Source organism: Myxine glutinosa, chromosome 13 (genome assembly GCF_964187855.1).
Source record: "Myxine glutinosa chromosome 13, kmMyxGlut1.1, whole genome shotgun sequence".
NCBI lineage: Eukaryota > Metazoa > Chordata > Myxini > Myxiniformes > Myxinidae > Myxine > Myxine glutinosa.
This window is the reverse complement of record NC_136273.1, coordinates 23,432,762-23,451,662: the sequence shown is the minus strand read 5'-3', so window position 1 is coordinate 23,451,662 and position 18,901 is coordinate 23,432,762. Positions and strand designations below refer to the sequence as shown.

Sequence of the window (18,901 nt, the reverse complement as noted above, 5' to 3'; positions counted from 1 at the left end):
TGCCCAATCTGGGAAAAAGACTAAAACGACGAAATGCAAGAGGAAAAGGAATAAAACGAGAAGACGGACAGAAGAGTAATTGGATTTATTATTTACACACGCAAAAAGGAGCAATCAAGGTTTATTTACAACACATAAGACGCAGGTGACACAGTGCAAATACTAGCTTATAGTTATACAGACTTAACTTATTCCCAGGACAGAACAAACAAAGACACTGACTCACACGGGGAATTGCAGAGTGGATCGCTGGCAGGAGGTGTGTGGCTGGAGGGGGGAAACGGCACGGAGCTGGCTGGAGCTTGATCCCGCATGGGACGTCGGGCTGGACCTCGACGGCCGCTGATGCCACCGGGCCTGTCGTGTGCGCGGGATCACGGGTCGGAGCTGCTTGGTGGAGCCGATGCGCTGGTGGGGGGGGTCTGGCGTGACGGGTTCTCTCCTCCTTACGCGCTGTTGCTCTGATGACCCAGCTCTTTTTCGTCCCTCCTTGTCTCAACTCAAAGTGCATCTCCCTTGGGAACACCCCCGCCGTGGGTTATATAGGCCCCGCCCCTCAACCGTTGCGAACCTCCCCCAAACGTTCTCTCCCCGCCCTCTCAAGCCAAACCCCTTGTTCATGGTTGGTCGAGTGGGGCTGGTTCACTCCTCCCCTCTCTGACGAGGTGGGGACCCGCCTTTCTTCCCCAACCCTGCCTCGTGGTCAATGGCGGATGAAGGGAAAACCGCCCAACATGCAGTTGGCAATGCGAATTGCAATTGACGGAAAGGGGGGAATGGAAGTGTTGGGGGTGGGAATGAAGGGAATCTATCTCTTTCACTGGTGCAATGGAGTATTTCAATTAATGGGAGACACAGCCTTACTCTAAAAACACATAATAAGAGATAACTATCAAACAGAGGTATTCTATTATTTGGCTGATGTGTATGCTTGTGGAGTAATTATGGGATGCCCTTTCACCTTTACACAGCTCCGGAGGTAGGGGGGCACAGAATAAACAATAATAATAATAATAATACAGCACACAATCAAAAAATATACAGTCCTCATCTCCGCAACAATATATTGCTGCCCGATAAACGGGCTTTTGTCAGAATACCTGAGCTGTTTTGTTTTAATAAAGCAACTCGGACGAATTCCGTCTTTGGTCGCGTCACTTCTTTCGACTCGCGTTGGAGCGCAGCTCCCTCAGAACCACTGCTCGCCTCCACTCATTTATACCTCTTTTTGTCTTGCCTCTGAAACCACCTTCCACACTTTCTTCAACATCATTCTTCCCTCCAGTTCTTCAAGACCACTGTTCACCACCATCTCAAGTCACCCCCCATCCAAAACCACGATCTTTTCTACACCCGTTAAACCACCCCCCACCCCTCCCAAATCTTTCCTTACATCTCCATCTTGTTCATCCCTTGATTTCTCCCCTACCACTCATCGTTATCTGAATCCCTTGGTTGTCCGTCAGATGACTTTCTCCCTCTGCCCTGCTGTTGGTGTTTCCCCTGTCTCCTGCTGTTGCCTTTGCTATGTTGTGTCCTGATTTGTTGTGTGTCCCAGCTCTTCCACGAGCCTAGACCTGTATAGAAAAAACAAACAAAAAAACCTGCCACCTGTCGGTGGTTTCAAGTACTCTCATATTGTGTATTAATTTTTGATACTTTCTCTCCCCCGTTCCTCCCCACAGCGTTCGCAACTATTGGCCTGGGTATCTGTTATGATATCCGATTTCCAGAGCTTGCCCAGATATACGCCAATAAAGGTAGCTTATCTTGTACGTGTCATTTTCATCAGTGTTGCTGTTTTTGCTCATTTCGAGTTTTGTTGTCTTCTCATTTTTGGAATTGATGCATACGAATGGTAAGTGGTACGTGGAAGGGAGACATAATCTTGTTCTGTCGATCTTGAGTGTAAACCATGCCAAAGATGAAAATAATTAATTTACCGAACCAGCAATTTTGTGAGAATAACCTTCCAAATTGAGGAAAAAGGAAAATATGTAATTGACCAAAGCAAGACACGAGGTATAGAATGGTATTATTTGGCCATTGGTAGATATTGACAGAAACTAAGGCAATGATATGATAATGGTATCAGGACTGCAACAATTCCATTTGTCATTCTCCTTGTCTCTCATTTTTAGCTCACCTGGAACGAAGTTCAGGGGAGCTCATGCGATGGCGCGTCGTCCGTCTGTCAGTCCATCTGTCCATCCATCCATAAACACTTGAATCTTCTTCTCAGAAACCGCTGATGGGATTGCGATCAAATTTGGCACAAATGATAAATGTAGTGTTGTGACTAAAGTTTGTTCACGGCATTAAAAAAAACTTGGGGTATAAGGGGGTTTACCGGGGTCAAAGTGTGTCCAGGTTTGACCCCCCAAAATAAATATTTGCTTTCTTCTCAGAAAGTGCATATGCAATTCTGATGAAACTTGACCACCATCTTAATCACCCGTGTTGTACCAAAGTTTGTTCCTGGCATTTAAAAGATTGGGGTCTAAGGTGGTCTATGGGGGGGCTTGCTCCCCAAAATAGGTATTTCCTTTTATCTCAGAACTGAACCTACACACACAATTTTGATGAAACTTCACCACAACCTTCATTTTCCATGATGTATCAATGTTTGTTCAAGGCATTGGAAAAATGGGGCCTGAGGAGGTACATGGGGTGGGAGGGGGAGGGGGGTGGGTGATGCCACCCAAAATAGTTTTTCTTGTTTGTTTGTTTAAAGTCTTATGATTATGTTAGTATGATTTGACATGCTGCCCTGTCTTCTAGCAAGCATTGAAATTGGTTTAAAATACTATCCTGTGGCTGGCTCAGTTAACACCGAGAGTACGCCATGGATGGCTAATCAAGCTTAATGAGGCGTTTCCAATTAATGGCGGATCATACGCGAGCAGGGGGGTTTGGGGGAGAATGCCGCTTACCTTCACGGCCCGCGATGTCTTCACCCTTTCAAAAGAACTCACAAACGAAAACGGAATTAAAGTTGGTTGGGAAAATAATACAAGGGTTTATTTAATATGGTGTCGGGACAGGAAAATAACGTGCCGGTAATCACTAAACCCCTCTAATGGAGCGCCCCCACACTTCACTTCAAATACAAGACAAGGGAATGGAGAATAAAAGCAAATGTTGTGTGGTGCATCTTATCTGTCTGGATGTGGTCCGTCAGGAATCGTCCAGGCTCTGGTGTTCGCGCTCCGTCAGGAGTCATTGAGCGCCTCGCTCGTGCCGGTTTTGCCCGCTCAGCGGCAAGCCTCGCTCGCACGTGAACGCCAGGGAGGAGAATAGACGGTGCTCCAACGTTTCCCCAACGTCTGTCGTAACGCAGGCAATTCGTGGATGGCAAAGGAAAAAGGTCCAAACAGAGAGAAAGACAAGGGCAGAAGGGAGGTCCGGGCATGAAAGAAGCCAAAGTGAGAAGAAGGAAATGTCTGCGAGCCAGTTATTTTATCGCTCATTGTCTGACGTCAGCTCTCTTCCCCCTGCCAATCAGTGCGTCGTTTCCTTCTGACCTTTCACGCCTTTACACGTCACCGGCGCTTCTCCTCCAATCAGCGACCTGCTTCTAGGTAGCGGTTTTGCGCCTTCCGCACTGATTGGCCGTGGTGTCATCGGTCGGTGGCCAATCAGTGTGGCACGTCCTTCACCTTCCTTACCCCCAATCACGGGGAAGCTTTCTGTCCCTCCCCCGACCAATCACATGTTCTCCTGGGCATGGCTGTCAGCCTGCCTGATCGATGTTTGCCTGCTGTGGCGCCATAGTGCGTGGTTGCCTCCTGTTTGTTCTTTCGTCAGTCAGTGTGAGAGGGGAATTAATTAATGTGGTGCGCTATTGGGGCTAACTAATGTCCATGAGTGCATTGCCATACAGGACAAATGGAATGATAACCAGGTCTGACACACAGGGGAACTAGCATAATCCCTACTCTACATACCACACGATCATCCTTGTATGATCACAGATAAACACTTAATCCGACATACTGCCTAAACAAACTTATTACAGGTGAGGATTCTCTTGCACGACAGACGGAGCACCTATTTATGCAGATCTACCTAAATCTACATATGCCCCTACCCAACCGACATAACAATACCTTTATTCAGTACAGTGTACTGTTTATTCTACCAGGTGAGCATCAGGGGTATTTCCCTTATGTTTAGGTCATTTCATCTCGATTATTGAGGAGATGAACTTATAAAATTGATCGTGATGTCCGGATGTCCATCTGTCTGTCCATCAACCTTTTGCTAGTTCTTATGTAGTGCAGTGATGTTGGCGAACTTTAAAGCAAATGGAAGATGGCCTAACGCAAATAACAGGATGAAAGGGGATGAGAGAGGATGTGCAAGAGCAGCAGAGCAGGTTTTAGGACACATGAGCTGTCTTTGAGACACATCCGGTCCAGTAGCATAGTCAAAGTCGAGGTTTGAAAGAACCTTCCACCTTCTCAGGTGCAAAAGACATAGACCACTTGTAGTTGTGTACGACAGGGAAGAATGAGTACCGGGAGTGAGGGGTTGGAGACACTAGATTTGAAAGCAAACACAGATTGAGGCATTCGACCTTCTCACGAGTGGAGTCAGCTGTGGTGCCATTATCTCTTGCATTTATCCTCAGGTTGTGAGCTGTTGATCTATCCCGGTGCCTTCAACATGACAACAGGACCGGCCCACTGGGAGCTGTTGCAGAGGGCACGGTAAGGCCGTGAGGAAGTTCAGAAATATATTAAAGAAAACTCCAATTTCCTGACATTTGAGTAATGGAAAACGCCTTGCAAATTTCAAATGTTTCACATGTGTCTTTGTCTTGCGATTTGAGTTTAAAATTGATAGGTGGGCCCAAACCTGAAGCTATGAGTACATTAGTCAGCATTTGAGCAACAAATTAATGCAACTGAATAAATCTCAATAATTTCCGTGGGGGCAGCCACGTCTTGCCTCTGTGGGTCTCTAATTGGTTATGAAACATGACATGCTTTTCATAGCCAATCGGGGACCTTGATGGGGGTTTTTCAAAATGCAAATTGAAAAATGTGAAAACGATCAGACTTTTATTCCGTTTTAGGAAGCCCGAGTTTATTTTCCTCTTTCAGTACTGTATACATAGTGCAATATACAGACATGGCATTTAATATGGAATAGTTTTTTTGTGGGGGTGAACTTACTTTTCAAGATGTCTTAGAACCAAAAGTTCATTGGAATTATGTTGAAATTATTCTAGATTTTGTTAATGTGACCTTTAAAAGAAACAAAAACCACATATGACATTTCGAAACAAATAAATTGATTCTTGAAAGTGATGTAAACTGATATCGAACTCAATTCATGGACAGTACTGTGTTAAACTTCTGTACGTTTTCCAGAAGTATCTCTTTATTCTGCACATTAGCCAAAAAAATTTCAACGAAAACAAAAGTTAAATTACGACTGGGATTACGGACAGTAAAATTACAGTTCAGTACTTCGTGTAACCCCCACGAGCATTCAGCAGAGCACGTACACTTTGAGGCATGCTGTTCACGAGATTTGCCAAGGTTTGGACAGGAATCGCTTGCCATGCAGTGACAATAGCCTGCTGCAATTCACGCACAGAGGTTGGCTGCTGGTCCAAGTGGTCGATTTGACGCATTAATTCTGCCCACAAGTTCTCTATCGGATTCATATCCGGGGACATGGCAGGCCACTCCATATGCTCTACACCACGGTCAGCAAGAAAGTGTTGGATCATGCGAGCACGATGAGGCCGTGCATTGTCATCTTGGAAGACAAAGTTTCCTCGAAAGGCTGCACGAGCAAATGGAAGCAATGTTTCTTCCAGAATGGCCCTGTACTTGAACTGGTTCAGGTTTCCATTCAGAACAACCAGGTCAGTTTTGCCCCCTGCATGAAAAGCAGCCCAAACGGTCACCCCACCACCTCCAGCTTGGACTCTTGGCACTATACAATCTTTGTTGTAGGCTTCATGCACTTGTCTGCACACTCGGACGCGGCCATCTTGACGATAGACCAGAAATCTAGGCTCGTCACTGAAGATCACGTGATTCCAGTGTCCTGGCTGCCATTGATGGTGCTCTCTGGCCCACTGCAATCGGCGCTGGTGGTGGTGTCTGGTCAGGCGTGGCTTTCTCAGGGGACGCTTGGCACGATAGCCTGCTTGAACCAGTCGTTGGTTGACTAGCCTTCTGGATACAGGCACATTTGTCAGTTGCTGCCATTCAGCCCTAAGCCGATTAGCTGACTTGGTACGGCCATTGTGGACTAACCGGTGCAGCTGGCGATCATCCCTCCTTGTGGTTCTGCAGGGACATCCTGGCCTCGGTATTGGAGTAGGGACACCCCTCTGAGCATTTCGTTTCAGGATCTTTGACAGCTGACCTTGAGTGATGCCATACTGCCGAGCAATAGCACGCTCTTTCATGCTGTAATTTCGTAAAGCCACCACTGCATGACAAACAGCATTGTCGAGTTGACGGAACATCTCCAGAGGAAGCGGCAATAACTTTTGTAGACGTGCAGCAGTTGTTTTCCACTAATACAGAACGCAACAACCCTTGTATACCCGACTGTGAAGCCAATCGTCAAATGCACCTGTCCGTACATTTTGCCACGCCACCTGTGATATAATCCTGTTGTTGACTTCTTGCTGCGACAGACAATCAGTGACATGGTTCTTTTAACAAATAAATCACCAAAGTGTAAAAGAAACTCACCAGATTGATATCCTGAGTTAAGAAAGTAAACCCAAGTGAAGAAAAAAAAAAAAATTCCATATTAAATGCCAAGTCTGTATATAATTCCATTTTGAGTCTTGTTTTATCCGAATTTGTTTGTTTGTCTTTATTATACTACAGAGTGGTGGTGTGATGGTGTGATGGTGGTGGGAGGCTAGTGACAGAGAGGGGCCCTTTGGAGGCAAAAGGGCACTCTAGTTTTTATTGAAAGTGTGGGTTGGATATTTTAAGGAGCTGTTGAACGAGAAAGGAAGCAATGGTGAGCTGGAGCTACCGAGTTAGGCGTAGGAGAAAGTGGAGTTGGTGGAGATCACAGATGAGGTAGTGCAGTTGGCATTGAATAGGGTGAAGGGAAGAGCGCCAGGCATTGATGAGGTGTGTACAGAGATGATAATTGCAGTTGGAGTCAGTTGGACGAAGAGGCTGTTGAATGGATGTTTGAAAGAGCGTTCAATTCAGGAGGATTGAAGGACAGGGTGGGTTAATTGTGCTTATATGGAAGAGTAAGGGAGATGTTCAAGATCCAGAGAAGCACAGGGGCATTATACTCCTTAATCATATCATGAAGGAGCTGGGGAGGGTTCTGGACGGGAGGATAAGGAAGAGAGTGAAGAAAGAGATCGGAGAAGAGCAGCAGGAGGTTACAAAGGGTAGGGGAACGACAGATGGGATGTTCGCACTGTGACAGCTGGTGGAGAAGAGGTTGGAGGCACTAGGTGAAATGGCATTGGGATTTATGGCCCTGGAGAAGGCCTATCCCGAGAGAGACGGTGATGGCGACACTGAGATGGATGGGATTGCTGGAGGCAGAAGTTCGATTGGTGGAAGGAATGTAAAAGGAAATGAAGGGAAGAGTTTTGGTTAGTCCTGGGATGTCTGAGGAGTTCAGTGTGAACGATTTGAGGCAGGGATGTACAAGGGAATGAAGGGAAGAGTTTTGGTTGGTCTTGGGATGTCGGAGGATTTCAATGTGTACATTGATTTGAGGCAGGGAAGCTCTCTCAGCCCACTCATCTTTATCATGGTGATGGAGCTGGTAAACAGGAAGGGGAACATGAGGGATTGTATGGGGATGATGTTGTATGCGGACAATCTGGCTGTTGTGGTGGAGAGTAGGTGGGAAATGCAGGAAGTACTGGGGGAGTGGAAGGAGGCATTTGGAAAGCATGGGCTGAAGATGAGTATGGATAAGACTGAGGGGATGTGGGTCAGGCAGCAGAGAAAATAAATTAATATCAGGTTAGAGGGGAAAGAGATCAGACAGGGAAATAGGTTTGAGTATCTGGGGGGCTAGTGACTGGTGATGGTAAGTCGGAGTCAGAGGTGCGGAGAGTTGGCTGAGGACAGAGGGGAGTGGAGGAGGATTGTGGTTGAGGCAGGACAGGAGCTTTGTGCCATTGGACCCTCACCCCTTATAAAGGGAGATGGAGGAGAAGATGAAAAAGAAGAACGCACATATGTAACAGTAGGATGAAAGGAATTACTTCCCATTCGTAATGGGTGACAAATGGAAAAAGAAATGCAAGAAGTGAGATATTAAAATGGGGGCAGAAATAAATGAGTTGAAGGACGGAGCAAACAATTGGGGGTTATATATGTATATGGTGAAGCTCAATGATAGCGGGTGATGTTTTAAAAGTGGAGACAAAATATTTGTTCACTTTTAAATAAGAATTTTACAAACCATTCCCCCATAGTTTCATTTATTATGTTGATCGATTGGGGAATGATAACCAGATAAAGTATTTTGATTGGCCATTGGTTCTAAGGTGGCTGAAAGGAACACGTTTGTGCGGAGTTTGGTGTTTGTCCACTGCAGTGATAAAGTGTGCGTGGTTGTGCGCTCCGACTCGTGCGTTTTTAGACGGAACATTGGTGGTAGCTGAGAGCTCTGCCTGTACTTCTGACACCCAGGGCGTTGGACAATCAGCTGTTTGTGGCTACGGTGTCCCCTGCTCGAGACCCTGATGCAAGTTATGTAGCGTGGGGTCATTCTATGGTGGTGAATCCGTGGTGAGTGAACTATCACATACTTGGTATCCTGCCCACAGAAATTTGGATTACATTAGTGCGTTAATTTACCTCCTGCCTTAATGTTGTACTCAATTGCCTGGGTTCTACTTTGGAGGAGGGGGTAGTGGCAGAGGGGATGCGAGAGAGAATGATAGTGAGGTGCATGGCGTGAAGACTTGGGCCTTGAGAAAGGAAGAGGAAACATTGCCGCACAGTACAGATGCTGAGAGAGCTGGGAGAAACCTCTCTACGAAGACTGAAATGAAGTAGTTGGAGTAGTCTACCTCTTGTTTTTTTTGCTGACAATTATTATGATCTTGGCAGAAATGAAATAAGATGTGACTTTCAATTTCAGGGGAACCGTGATCGCAAGTGCTGAAGGTGATGAAAAGATAGTGTATGCCGATCTTGGTATGTATGTGTTTACAAATTGTTTTCTGGGTTCTTTTTCTTTCCCCTCTTCTTCATTCATATGCAGCACAAGGCTGCGGGGTAACATCCTTGGCAAAGGGGGTGACTGTGCCACTGATGCAATGCCCTCTGCTGGTTATGGCAGGAATTTGACATTTGTCCAGGGTGCTCACCTACTCTTGCTACTCTTCATACTTGCCTACTTTTCACGAAGGACACCGTTCGATCTTTAACATCCACCCACGAATGCAGGCAGATGGGACACCTGTTTAACGTCCATCTGATGGACGACACTCACGTTGATGAATCATCCTTCCTGTAAAACTCCAGGATGACAGTTTATAGCTGGGTTGGGGTTCAAACCCAGGCTAGACAGCTTAAAGGCAAGTGTGCATACCTTTAGGCCATCCTGACAGTCCTTTGCCCACTCTAATGGATTAGAGTGGTAGCAGAACAGTAGAAGTGTTTGAATTCTGTACAGAGTGCATGCACACACATTCTATCAATGAAACACAGTTCTGTACATGCTGCCCAAAAGGGCACTCCAGTTATGGATTTGTTTTGGGAGATATTAGGAGATGTAGGGCGGGCAGAAGAGGGGAGGTGGACATGTGAGTGCGACAACACCTCTAAAATTCCACAGTCTGAGTTTATCGGTAGTAATGTGTTTAACGCATCCACGAGAAACTGATTATATTTATTAAAAAATAAGCTGACTGTGGAGGCGAGAGAGCTTGCGTACTCTCACGATGTACTTCTTTCAGACATGGGCCTTCTGCGCGATGTTCGACGGAGAATACCGGTGATGGCGCAAAAGCGCTTGGACCTCTACCAAGAGAGCACCCCACGGCTCTGAGTCTTCCCATTTGGCAAGAGCACAATGGGGGATTCCACAATTGTGTCTGTATGCAGTCTTAAGGACAAATAAGTTTTTGATCTGCTAATCAGTTGACTTATGGTAAACACACATAGTGTCTCCAATGCACGTAGAGATTATTATACCAAAGTAACATTCATATAATGCACAGTTGTGAATTTATAGATATATAAACTTTTGATTAAAATTGCTCCTTTAAAAACATTTCCCTTTGTTTAAAAATAAAAAATATCATTGAATGACCCAGGTATGACTCATTGACGTGATGACACTATTATATAAATATACTTTCATCGGCTAGGTTTGGATTTTCAGAATTCCTTCTTTTGTAATTCATTCGGTGGTGATTGTAACGTTTATCCGAAACTTAAAATGTCGCCTTGCACATCTCCCTCGGTAATTGAATGAGCAATTATGAGGCTCGACTGTTCATCATTTAAAAATAACTTAGTAGAGGGGTCAATATATGGTTGAACCCCCAAAAAATTGATACAAAAGGTTTTTCAATGGATTCTGGTACCATTGGGCATGCTAAATAACATACTAAAAATCTAGTAACATCTGACTTCCGGAAAGGGGTCATTTTCAAGATGGCGTCCAAAATGGCTGCCGGGAGCTTAAAATGGCCATATCTCAATTATTATTCAACCTAGAAAGGTGGTTTTGGTGTCTAACCCTAGGTTTAAGGGCCCAAGGAATCCAATTGAATCAATAAAATTACCATCAGTTAATTATTTATTGACAAGTCCAAGATGGCATCCCAAGGTGACATCCTGATCCACTAAAATGGCTCTGTCGAATAGTAGTCAACCTAGAGAGATTTTTTCAGTGTGTATACCTAGGTTTAACGCACCCAGGAAATCATCAAAATTACTTAAATAAGCACAAAGTAATCAGGTAATCCAGTAAGCCAGGTTTACCAGCCCATTAGGCATTTGTTGTCTTATACAGTTAGTCGCTATTCATCGTCATCCTCCGACTCCTCTGGAAGAAACTTGTTATGTGGATCGTCACATTCTTCAAGTTGGCACGGTCCACAGGCAGTAGTACATGGTAGTCCATATCATCTACAAGAGCAGCGGAGTGTCTTGCAGGCAGTGGAGCAGTTACAATGAATGACCTTCAAGAGACTGTCTGGAGCAGCGTTCATTCTTGACATAAGTGGGACAAACTGATTATCCTGCAGGCTCCACCCCCATTTCATGGCATCCATACCCTCTTCTTTTCCCATCCACACCATGATCTGGTAGTATGTTCTACGACAGTGAAGTTTGAGGTCTTTGAGTTTGAGTCAATAAAGGTCCACAGCCACGGAATCTCACTTAAAATGCATTTGATGTCATCTAAATGAGTCTTTTTATGGTGAATTCAAATATGGCATTGATTTTTTGTTCATTAGCTGGTGAGTTCATTAGCTGGTGAGTCAGAGGATGATGATGAATAGCGACTAACTGTATAAGACAACAAATGCCTAATGGGCTGGTAAACCTGGCTTACTGGATTACCTGATTACTTTGTGCTTATTTAAGTACTTTTGATGATTTCCTGGGTGCCTTAAACCTAGGTATACACACTGAAAAAAATCTCTCTAGGTTGACTACTATTCGACAGAGCCATTTTAGTGGATCAGGATGTCACCTTGGGAAGCCATCTTGGACTTGTCAATAAATAATTAACTGATGGTAATTTTATTGATTCAATTGGATTCCCTGGGCCCTAAAACCAAGCGTTAGACACCAAAACCACCTTTCTCGGTTGAATAATAATTGAGATATGGCCATTTTAAGCTCCCGGCGGCCATCTTGGACGCCATCTTGAAAATGACCCCTTTCCGGAAGTCAGATGTTACTAGATTTTTAGTATGTTATTTAGCATGCCCAATGGTACCAGAATCCATTGAAAAACCTTTTGTATCAATTTTTTGGCGGTTAGGTGAGTTTTTTTCGTATATTGACCCCTCTATAGTGAGCACTGGATCTTATTAGCTATCGGTAAGTGGCATATATACACTTTTTTTTTTTTTTTTTTTTTTTTTTTTTTGTATACAAGATCGAGGCTCGTGAAAGAGCGAACATTAATCACACAAAAAGTGAAACCGACACATAAAACACAAAAAACAAGTGGAGCGGTAGACAAGATGGGGAGAGAGGGGGAAGAGGACACAAACACAACATTTGAGAGCAGGGACCGAGAGACATCGAGAGATCTGTGAGAGGGAGAGGGCTTTGGGGGGGGCATGGGAAAGGGGGGGCATGGGAAGGGGGGGCATGGGAAGGAGGGGGGGTTGGAGAGGTATAAAACATATGGACACTGCCAGGACTTCCAGGAAAGAAGTTGGAATTTCAAACAAGGTGGATCTGGGGTGAATTAGCGGGGGTAGAAAAGATCAAGGTTTTGGATGGGGGGAAGATAAGAGATGGTGGTGAACAGCTGTTTTAAAGACCTGGAGGGAGGAGTGGGATTGAAGGGAGTGAGGGAGTTTGTTCCAGAGGTGGGAGAAAAGAGGAATGAAAGAGTGAAGGTGAGCAGACAGCCGAGATTTCGGCAGTTTAACCATCAGAAGGTTGCTGGCAGATCTTGTGCGACCTGTAGGAATATTTGGGGGACAGAGCACAGAGAGAGCTGGGGGTGCAAGGCCGGAGAGGAGTCGGAAGAAGACAGATAGACCACCTACCTGCCTGCGGTGAGTGAGTGAAAGGCCCTCAGAGATAGCTTCATCGTGGGAGATTCCAATAATTCTGAAAGCTTTGGTTTCAACAGCGTGAAGCCGAGCTAGGTGTGAGGCAGGAGCACCGGCCCATAGGGGAGAACAGTATTCCATTGAGCTGCGGATGAAAGCCTTGTATGTGGTGAGGAGCTCAGGTGTGCCGAGGAAGGACTTCGCACGACGGAGGATGCCCAGTCGGCGACTGGCTTTGGAGGCCAGCTTGGAAATGTGGTTTTCCCAAGAAAGATCATGGCAGATAGTGAGACCCAAAATATTGAGCGACAGAACTTCTTGGAGAGGATTGTTGAGAAAGTAGATGGGAGGGTTGTCCAGTCGATCTTTTCGGAGAGACATAGTAAGAGTGTGAGATTTGTCAGGATTGAAAGACATGTTCCACTTGTTTGACCAGTCTGTGATTTTGTCCAAGTCTTCAGAGAGTGAGGAGGCTGCAGACTGCCGATCTGAGGGAAGAGGAATGGAGCGGCAGAGAGTGGAGTCATCAGCAAAGAGATAATAATAATAATAATTCATTTATTTTGTATAGCGCTTTTCATGAAGCCCAAAGGCGCTTTGACAGAGTGCAAAAGATAGAGAGGATTTTCCAGAGAGTCGGAGAGATCATTGAAAAAGACCAGAAAAAGCACAGGGCCCAGAACACTGCCTTGGGGAACTCCAGCCTGAACAGGAAGGGGAGATGAGAGAAATCCATTCAGGGCCACACGTTGACTACGACCAGAGAGGAGGCCCACAAGCCATGCATGGAGATTTCCATGGATACCATAGGAGGAGAGTTTGGTGAGCAGAGGTGGGTGCCAGACCGTATCGAAGGCACGTGATATGTCAAGGGAGACAGCACTGATTTCCTGTTTGGCATTGAGGACCTCCATCCATTGTTGAGACAGCAGAAGCAGCATGTCCAGAGTAGAGTGACCTGGTCTGAAACCAAATTGATGATCAGAGATCAAGCCATTGGAGAAGAGGAAAGATTTCATATCCGAGGCAATGATGGATTCCATGACTTTGCTGATAATTGGGAGCAGGCTGATTGGTCTGTAGTTGCAAGCATCTGTTTTTGCACCTTTTTTGTGTAAAGCGGTAATGTTTGCTGATTTCCAGGATGCTGGCAGATGACCTTGAGCAAAAGAGAGGGTGAAAAGAACAGAGAGAGGGTGAGATAGAGGGGCAGAGCAGGATTTTAGGACCCGTGGGCTGATGCCGTCTGGTGTGGCGGACACAAAAGCCCACTGGCGTGGTGACATCATTCCACGCACCAAGTGGGCGGTGGCCACGTCCGAGGGGTAGGCGTGGCCTCATGAGAGACACCGGGCGCCCAGCCCGGAGCGGTACAGTGTTACAGTGTAGTCTTGAATAAAGGCGTTTATATGTTACCGCTTGTCCGCTTCCTCCTTGCTCACAAGCAGCGCGCGTAACGCCGCGCTTTATTGGTGACCCTCGACGTTGGATCTGCCGGAGCGATCCTTCCACACGCGACGCCATCGCCATGGCCGCCTTCGTCAAACTTCCGGAATTTTGGGAGGCTCAGGCCGAAGTCTGGTTCGTCCAGGCCGAAGCCCAATTTCAGCTTCGGCACCTCACCGGCGATGACACGCGCTACTGCCACGTCGTCGCCTCCCTCGGGCCCGGCACGGCCGCTCGAGTTGTGTCCGTCCTTCGCCACCCACCGGACGGCCACAAGTACGAGGCACTCAAGCGGCTACTCCTAGCCACGTTCAGACTCACGGACGACGCACGGGCCGACCGCCTCCTGGATCTCCCCGAGCTCGGTGAGACGCGCCCGTCGGTCCGAATGGACCATATGCTGTCACTGTTGGGCGACGAAGCCCCCGGTTCGCTATTCCGGGCGCTTTTCCGTCGCCAACTTCCAGCGCAGGTTCGCCTCGCGTTGGCCGGGACCGGGCTAACGGAACCCCGAGCATTGGCGGCCGAGGCGGACAAGTACTTCGCCGCTTCGGACACGCGGGCGAGCGTTGGCGTGGCCGTCACGGCCTTCGACGCTGCTGTTCCACAGCATCATCTTCTACAGCACGCTGATGTTCCACAGCATCATCTTCTACAGCACGCTGATGTTCCACAGCATCAACTTCTACAGCACGCTGTGGTTCAGCAGCATGCTGATACGCACCTCGTGAACGCCGCCACGCCCCGCCCACCGCCGCGGCGAAAACCGCCACCGCGGGGAAACCCGTCGACTCCACCGGCCTGGCGGAGCCAGCCGCGCTCCTCCAGCTCCACCACCTGGTGCTGGTTCCACGCCAAGTTCGGCCACGAAGCTCGGCGGTGTCATCCGCCGTGCTCCTTCAACGGGTCGGGAAACGCCCGGGCCGGCGCTCAATTGTGGCGATGAGCGCCGGCCGTTCGAGCAGCCTGCTGTTCATAACGGACACCTTCTCCGGGCGCCGTTACCTGTGCGACACGGGAGCACAGGTGAGTGTCATTCCCGCCGGCATGTCAGACAAGCACGCCGCGGGTGGGGGCCCCGCGCTGCTTGCCGCGAACGGGACGCCCATCCGTACGTACGGAAAACGCTGCCTCTCTCTGCGGTTTGGAGGGCAGGTTTTCCGATGGACGTTCGTCACCGCCGACGTGCCCATGGCACTGCTTGGCGCGGACTTCCTGTGCGCTAATGGGCTCCTGGTCGACGTCAAGCGCAGACGGCTTGTCCAGGCCGAGACGTTCAGCTCGCTCGCATGTGCGTTGCCCAGCTCAACGAGCGGCTTGCCAAGCGGCTTGCCGAACGATTCGGTTCCGGCCACGTTGGTCTGTACGCTTCCGGCAGCGGACGCATTCACCCGCCTCCTCGCCGGTTTCCCGGCCCTCACGCGGCCCACCTTCTCGGCGGGGGCCGTCAAGCACGGGGTGGCCCATCACATCCCCACCGTCGGGCCACCGGTCTACGCCCGGGCACGCCGCCTCGAGCCGACGAAGCTGGCGGTGGCAAAAGCGGAGTTCGCTACCCTGGAGCGACTCGGCATCGTTCGGCGCTCAGAGAGCGCTTGGGCGTCGCCGCTGCACATCGTGCCGAAGCCCGGCGGGGGATGGCGACCGTGCGGGGACTATCGCCGTCTCAATGACGCCACGACTCCCGACCGCTACCCCGTCCCCCACATTCAGGACTTTTCCGCCCGTTTGGCGGGCAGGTCCTTCTTCTCGAAGGTGGACCTCATACGCGGCTACCATCAGGTCCCCGTCAGGCCGGAGGACGTCCCGAAGACGGCGGTCATCACGCCATTCGGACTCTTCGAGTTCCTGCGCATGCCCTTCGGTCTGAAGAATGCGGCTCAGGCGTTCCAGCGACTGATGGACAGCGTCCTGCGCGACTTGGATTTTGTCTACGTCTACCTGGACGATATCCTCGTCGCCAGCGCGTCCCGCGAAGAGCACCTACGCCACCTCCGCACGCTCTTCGAACGCCTGGGCCAGCATGGCCTGATTGTGAACCCCGCAAAGTGCCGGTTCGGCGCCGCCACAATCGATTTTCTGGGGCACCGTGTCACCAGGCACGGAGCCGTCCCCCTGCCGGCCAAGGTGGAGGCGGTGAAGGGGTTTCCGCGCCCCCGCACGATCAGAGGGCTGCAGGAGTTCCTGGGCATGGTGAACTTTTACCATCGGTTCCTGCCCCGTATCGCCCAGCTCCTGCGCCCCCTGCACGAAGCTCTCCGAGGTAAGCCGGGCAAAGGCGACGTTACCTGGACCGAGCAGATGCACACGGCGTTCACGGGCGCGAAGCTCGCCTTGGCTAACGCCACCATGCTCGCGCACCCGGCGCCCGATGCACCGATCGCCCTCACCACCGATGCCTCGGACTACGCGGTGGGCGCGGTGCACGAGCAATGGGTGCGTGGAGCTTGGCAACCGCTGGCGTTCTTTAGCCGGCAGCTTCGCCCGCCCGAACGCCGTTACAGTACCTTCGACCGCGAGTTGCTCGGACTTCACTTGGCGGTCAGGCACTTCCGCCATCTGCTCGAGGGCCGGGCGTTCACTGCCTTCGTCGACCACAAGCCGCTGATCTTCGCGATGGGCAAGGTCACCGAGCCGTGGTCGGCCCGGCAGCAGCGTCACCTCTCGGCCGTGTCCGAGTACACGACGGACATCCAGCACGTCGCGGGGAAGGACAACCCGGTGGCGGATTGCCTTTCCCGGGCCGTCGCCCACGCAGTCCACCTCGGCATCGACTATGCCCGGATGGCAGCGGACCAGGCCGCTGACCCCGACGTCCAGGCCTTGCGGACCGCCGTCACGGGCCTCCGCGTCACCGAGGTGCCGTTCGACGGCGCGGGCGCGGCCCTCTTGTGCGACGTCTCCCTCGGGCGTCCTCGCCCCATTGTGCCCGCGGGCTGGCAGCGCCAGGTGTTTGACGCCATCCACGGCCTGTCCCACCCGGGCGCGAGGGCCTCCCAAAGGCTGATCGCCGACAAGTTCGTCTGGCATGGCCTCCGGAAGGCCGTCCGCGGCTGGGCCAGGACATGCCTCGCGTGCCAGCGCGCCAAGGTGCACCGGCACACCCAGGCCCCGTTGGCCCCGTTCACGGTGCCGGAACGCCGGTTTGACCACGTCCACGTGGACCTGGTGGGACCTCTGCCCCCCTCGCGGGGTTTCACCCACGTCCTCACCATGGTGGACCGCACCACCCGGTGGCCGGAGGCCGTGCCCTTGGCGTCGACAACGGCGGCCGATGTCGCGCAGGCTTTCATCGCCACCTGGGTCGCCCGGTTCGGCGCCCCCTCAGACATCTCATCCGACCGCGGCCCCCAGTTCACCTCGGAGCTCTGGGGGGCGGTTGCGCAGGGGCTCGGGGTCCGGCTGCACCGAACCACGGCCTACCACCCCCAGGCTAACGGCCTGTGTGAGCGATTTCACCGCTCATTGAAGGCCGCGCTCCGGGCCACCCTCCGCGACGGCGGCTGGGTCGACAGGCTCCCCTGGGTCCTGCTGGGCCTCCGGACGGCGCCCAAGGAGGACCTGCGCGCATCCGCGGCGGAGTTGGTCTTCGGGCAACCGCTGCGGGTGCCGGGCGAGTTCCTCCTCGACTCCACGGCACCATGGTCCGCGGCACAGCAGCGCTCCGCTCTGCAAGAGACCGCCCAGAGGTTCGCCCCGGTGCCAACGGCATGCCACGGGCACCCACCGACGCACGTCGCCCCGAAGCTTCGCACGGCGGAGTACGTCTTCGTCCGCCACGATGCCCATCGGACACCACTGCGGCCCCCGTACGACGGGCCTTTCCGCGTGCTGGAGACCGGGGCGAAGCACTTCACCCTGGACATCGGCGGTACTCCTGACCGCGTTTCGGTAGACCGCCTCAAGCCGGCCCACCTCGATGTGGACCATCCACCGCCAGTGGCCCGACCCCCACGTCGGGGCCGCCCTCCTGCGGGCGGACCCCCGGCACCGCCCAGCCCCGCCGCCACGCCGCCCCCCGGTCCTGCACCCATCCCAGGAGCAGCCAGGGGCATCCCACCTGGCATCCCTGCACCCCGGACGCCGCCGATCGCCAGGGGGCGCTTCGGCCGGGTCATTCGTCTGCCCCGCAAACTGGCCCTCCAGGTGCGCGGGAATTCTGGGGGGGCGCGTGTGGCGGACACAAAAGCCCACTGGCGTGGTGACATCATTCCACGCACCAAGTGGGCGGTGGCCACGTCCGAGGGGTAGGCGTGGCCTCATGAGAGACACCGGGCGCCCAGCCCGGAGCGGTACAGTGTTACAGTGTAGTCTTGAATAAAGGCGTTTATATGTTACCGCTTGTCCGCTTCCTCCTTGCTCACAAGCAGCGCGCGTAACGCCGCGCTTTACTGGTCCAGTTGCAGAATCAGAGTCGAGGTTAGACAAAAACTCCTCCACCTTGTCAGGAGAGAAGGACACAGAGTCCAGGAGCAGTTGGGTTCGACTGGGAAAGGTGGGAACAGAGAGAGATGGGTTTGGGACTAAAGATTTTGAGGCAAACACAGAGTTGAGGCATTCGGCTTTGTCACGTGCGATGTCAACTGTGTGGCCATTTGAGGTAAGGGAGGGGATGGAGGGGGAACAAACACCTGTAGGAATATTTGGCACTTGTAGCTTGGCAAAAAAAATTGCCAAAATTTTGGCAAAATAGAAACACCTGTAGCTCTAACTTATTGAACAGTTATG

At 50.7% G+C, this 18,901-nt stretch overlaps 1 protein-coding gene across 2 annotated transcripts in view; it reads left to right on the top strand.

Moving 5' to 3' along the window:
* Positions 1-10,293, top strand: part of NIT2 (nitrilase family member 2) — a 76,135-nt gene extending 65,842 nt beyond the window's left edge. For both annotated transcript variants that reach the window (XM_068133979.2, XM_068133978.2), the window contains 5 exons: positions 1,686-1,760; positions 4,634-4,712; positions 8,661-8,759; positions 9,115-9,170; positions 9,935-10,293. In XM_068133979.2, coding sequence (XP_067990080.2) covers positions 1,686-1,760; positions 4,634-4,712; positions 8,661-8,759; positions 9,115-9,170; positions 9,935-10,026 — 401 coding nt within the window. In that variant the 3' untranslated portion in view covers positions 10,027-10,293. The remainder of the gene's footprint in view (positions 1-1,685; positions 1,761-4,633; positions 4,713-8,660; positions 8,760-9,114; positions 9,171-9,934) is intronic.
* Positions 10,294-18,901: the final 8,608 nt, after the last annotated feature.